Source organism: Bufo bufo, chromosome 1, assembly GCF_905171765.1.
Source record: "Bufo bufo chromosome 1, aBufBuf1.1, whole genome shotgun sequence".
NCBI classification, from domain to species: Eukaryota; Metazoa; Chordata; class Amphibia; order Anura; family Bufonidae; genus Bufo; species Bufo bufo.
In genome coordinates this window covers 315,804,526-315,809,759 of record NC_053389.1, presented here as the reverse complement: position 1 = coordinate 315,809,759, position 5,234 = coordinate 315,804,526, and the positions used below count along the sequence as shown (strand labels likewise).

Sequence of the window (5,234 nt, the reverse complement as noted above, 5' to 3'; positions counted from 1 at the left end):
AAAAATAAATTTTCAACACATTATTGAACTAACATAATTCATTTTTGACTCTTCATATATCATCATTTATTTAAATTGTTTATAATCCGGTTATGTTTTAATATAATTCTAGCACTACAAATTATGAACTACCAGATACCATAAATGAAAATTTATAAGACCACTAAAATTCTACTCATATTTCGGATCAGTTGTAGTTTTTGTTTTTGAACACTAAGTGGCACTATTTGACTGTGTATCAATTTTTACTCAACCTACAGTAAGATCTACAAATTTCACAGCAATATCACAAAACTGGATATAGGGAAGCAAAGCAGCATTTCCAGAGAACACACTGCCATTGGGGCATCAAGAAACATCTTTATTAATTCATTTTCCTTTTCAAAGTATCATATTCCTCTTCTTGTGCATTATAGCAAAGGATCTATTTATATGAACACTTTTTCACAATGAATGATACAGCAAGACACAGAAGAAAACAATGGAAGCAAATAAATCAGGTATTTTGCTTTATTTTCTTCTCTATTATTGATACCTATGGCCAACTACAATATTCAGTATTTGAGGAAATGAAGCAAGGATCTGTAATTGGAAATGTGGCAGCAGATCTTGGATTGAATGCAAGGGAATTAGCAAAAAGAAAATTCCAACTTATTTCAAAAGCAAAAATGAATTATTTCAATGTTAATTTGGAAAATGGAGATGTATTGGTATCTGACAGAATTGATAGAGAAATATTATGTGAAATGAAATCTGCCTGCTTTATAAACCTAGAGGCTGTAATTGAAAATCCTTTGAACTTTTATACAATCACCATTGAAGTCCAGGATGTGAATGATAATGCACCGATATTTTCAAAAAAATGTTTTGATTTAGAAATAAGTGAAGTTACTTTACCTGGTGCACACTTTGCTTTGGGAAATGCACAAGATCCAGATTTAGGCACCAACTCTGTACAAAGTTATACATTAAGTGGCAATGAAAACTTTTCCCTTGGAGAAAAAATTACAACAGATGGAATAAAATACCCAGAAATTATACTACAAAAATCATTGGATAGAGAGAAACAAAGTTTCTATGAGTTAATATTAACAGCATTGGATGGAGGTAACCCCCAGAAATCAAGCACTGCTACAATTAAGATTATTGTCCAGGACTTTAATGACAACCTACCAATGTTTAATCAGGATACATATCACATAAGACTACATGAAAATTCAGCTATTGGATCCCTTGTAATTCAGTTAAATGCAACTGATGAAGATGAAGGCTCCAATGCTCAAATAACATATTCATTTAGTCATATTTCTGACAAAGCAAGTCAGTTATTTACTATAGATTCATTAAATGGGGATATCAAAGTGTTGGGAAATTTAGACTATGAAACATCAGATACTTATGAAATGACTGTGGAGGCTAAAGATGGTGGAGGTCATGTGACACATTGCAAGGTGTCAATACAAGTAATAGATATCAATGACAATGCCCCAGAAATGACTATCACATCTCTCTCATCAACAATCCCAGAAGATTCACCACCAGGAACTGTCATAGTGTTACTAAATGTCCAGGACTTGGACTCTGGGATGAATGGTGAAGTTGCTTGTCATATCTCAGACACATTGGCTTTTCAGCTAATTCCATCCTCTAGTAGTTACTATAAACTAGTAACTGCAGCTAGCATGGACCGAGAAAGAAATTCTTTGTACAATGTTACCATACAATGTATGGATACTGGATCTTCTCCACTGTTTACTAATAAAACCATTCAACTCAATGTCTCAGATGTAAATGACAATGCTCCAGTCTTTGAGAAGATGAACTATGTTCTGTATATTGGAGAAAATAATCAACCAGGTACATCAATACACAATGTCTACGCTTTAGATCTTGATTATGGTGAAAATGGGAAAATTAGTTATAGCATTCTGAATAGCAACGTGGAAGATATTCCTGTGTCATCATATATTTCCATTAATTCAATTAGTGGAGTGATTTATGCCCAGAGATCATTTGACTATGAGCAGTTGCGGGAATTTCAGTTCCAGGTGATGGCTAAAGACAGTGGATCTCCATTTCTAAGCAGTACCGTCACAGTGAAGATATGTATCATTGATAAGAATGATAATGCTCCTAAGATTCTCTACCCATCACCAGACACGGAGGGATCAGCCTTATTTGAGTTTATTCCTCACTCTGCTGAAAAAGGTTATCTAGTCACCAAAGTGATTGCAGTGGACTCTGACTCTGGACACAATGCCTGGCTCTCCTATCACTTACTACAAGTTCAAGAACCATTATTTACTATTGGCCAATATACTGGAGAAATCAGGATTGGAAGAGATCTTCCAGACATAGAGTCTTTAAGACAAAAACTTGTGGTTCTGGTGAAGGATAATGGAGTCCCATCTCTGTCATCTACAGTTTCAGTTAATTTGGTTGTAGCTGAAAATTTTCAACAGGTTGTACCAGAGATAAGAAGACAACCTAATACATCAAACCCTTCTTCCAGTGTAACCTTCTACTTGGTAGTTTCCATAGCTCTTATTTCCATATTGTTCATTGCAACTGTATTGATTACAATAGCTTTAAAATGCAGGAAATCTAATTCCCCTACAACCTATGGAGCATATAGTGGAAATGTGTATCCTCAGTTCACCCTGGGATGTCCTTCTGAGATCAGTGATACAAGTTTACCTTTCCCATTCTCATATGATGTGTGTGTGACTCTGGACTCAAAGCAGAATGAAATTGCTTATCTGAAACCTGTGCAGAATGTACCTACAGAAAATCTCATAGATACTGATGATTCAGAAACAGCAAATATAACATCACAAACTATCATGCCTTCTGATAACATAAAACAGGTATGAATCAATGTCTTAATATTCATTTATTCATTATTTTATTGAAATATACATTAAAGGCATAGTAAGTTGCAAATGAATGGTTTATACATTGTTCTGTATATAAATCCAATGATTAATATGGTACTGAAATTTTAACTTTTATTAATTTAAAGTTAAGCAAGTAATATGTATTAATGATGAGTAAACCTTTTGAGATTAGGTTTGTTTTCGGTTCTCTGCATTTTGAAATACATTTGGTTCTGGTTAAAATAAATTTTACACAAACCAAAGTTTCTCTTGAAAAAGGTTTCTCCTGCTTTCCCAAAAAATTTGTATATAACACCCTCTATTCTCCCAGTACTTTATTTTACCTCCTTCCCCCTCCCTGAGCTCTTGAACAGAATGACAGCAATAGCAAATAAGAATGGCAGAGTGTCTAGCTATGTGTAAACGTATGCTAGATGACATAAAAAAATATCTTGTTTAAAAATACACTGCGCCATCGTATATGTTATGCTTTTTAACATTACAAAGCTTTCAAAAATTGCCCCTAATCAGGGACAGTTATAACACAAACATTATGGGAAAAAAGCGTCAGAATGCCTGCCCATGTGACATGCACACATCAAGAGTCCTATCACACGACCCAGGCCAGAGCCAAGAAAAATTTAATTTAGGTTAAGCAAATTGCACCACAATTTACATTTTGTATATACAGTAGGATGAACAAGTCAAATTTTGCATATAGCAGTGATACTCTTGCTTGCCTGGTCATGAGGCAGTCCTAGCACACTATTTAGGCAACACCTTCGAAAAATTACATTTAGTCAGGGGCGCAAAAGTGTGCCAAATTTGAGGTCCAGCAAGTGTTACATTTTGTTTATAGGACTGACTAGTCAAATTTTGAATATATAGTCCAGAAAAATAAAATTTAGGTGAAGACGCAAAAGTGTGCCATATTTACGGACCAACAAAAGTTAAATTATGTATATAGGACTGGCAAGTAAAATTTTGCATATAGCAGTGGTACTCTTGCTTGGCTGGCTAAGAGTCAGTCCCAGCACAGCTCCCAGATCACACCTTAGAAAAATTTGATTTGGGTTAAGGTGCAGAAGTGTGCCACATTAACCATAACAAAGTGGTAATGGCTTAAACTGAACAGCTAGCAATTTGGGCAGGTGGGAGTTCAGTGTGCACATAATTGCTCATCAAGAACAGTTTTTTCATAGCTACACATTACATTAGGGATTTCTCATGATATAGTCGAGGACAAAGAACGGGCTGGCTGCCACAAAGAAGACCAGGAGAAGGAGGAAAGACTTGTTCTAATTGAGGATGCTGGCCAGTTCTATTTTACCACAGGATCTGGTGATGCCAGCTCATGTGCTACAATAGAGCCTGATACCCATCAATGTGTTTGAACACCCATGTTGTTTTGTGGGCTGGCCATGTGGAGAAAAAAATGACATATTCGAGTTGCTCCCACAAAGATTGCCGCAACCAAGCTTGGCCTAGGTCAGGCATATTTTGAGCCTGCATCCCTAATATCAGCTGCATGACCAGTTCCCAAGCTGACCACACCAGCAGCATAGCTGATGCTGGCAGTTCTTTTGGATGTTTTAGCGATACATACTGCTTGGCCACCTACCTTCTCCTCCGATGTCTCCTCCTTAGCACCCAATTCAGCTCCCATGTCCTGTTGAATACACAATCATCGTCATAGTTCTCCCCCTCACCGCCTCTGTTATTATACTGGAATATTTCATGGTGCGCTCCTCGACCACACTCCTGATTCTCTGCTCTGTATTTGCCTAGAGTACTACTGATTACAATTGCTGTCACTACCGGTAACACAGTTATTCATGAGGTCCTCCTCCCTCCCCTGAACTTCTTCCTCCTGGCAGTACAAATTCTGACTGTTCCCACAGAAGTAATCAGCAAGAAGACTCTCTTGACTATCTGCCATAGTGTGTGGTGTTTTTCTTTTGCCTCTTGGGGAAAAAAAGGAGCCCCAGTTGGAGGGAGCAGCGAAGACAGAGATGATGAAACTGAAAAGCTTCTATTGAGCTACATGGAGGAGGAACAGCAGGAATGATGTGACCACTTGCTCTAAGGCAAAGGGTCAGAGTCAGATGTTACCTCCATGTCATTCTGTTGTGACTGTGATGAGTAAGCCATCCAGCCCACAATCTCCTCAACTTTATCCTGAACAATAATATTGTGCCTTTTAGAAGCCAGGCAGAACTGTGGTCTACTATTATGACTGCCTGTTGCTGGTACCAGAGATTTTATTATAAGTTGCAATGAAAAGTCCCAATGTGCCTAAATGAAAAGTCATGGTACAAAGTCACACAAACTATAGAACTATTAGAGCAAAATTGCAAG

The 5,234-nt window shown here is 37.1% G+C and overlaps 1 protein-coding gene across 1 annotated transcript; it reads left to right on the top strand.

The window, feature by feature from the left end:
- Window positions 1–449: 449 nt before the first annotated feature.
- LOC121007722 (protocadherin gamma-B1-like) lies at window positions 450–2,873 on the top strand. The gene has a single exon (XM_040439907.1). The coding sequence runs from the start codon at window positions 450–452 to the stop codon at window positions 2,871–2,873; it is 2,424 nt and encodes an 807-aa protein (XP_040295841.1).
- The last annotated feature ends 2,361 nt before the right edge of the window (window positions 2,874–5,234 follow it).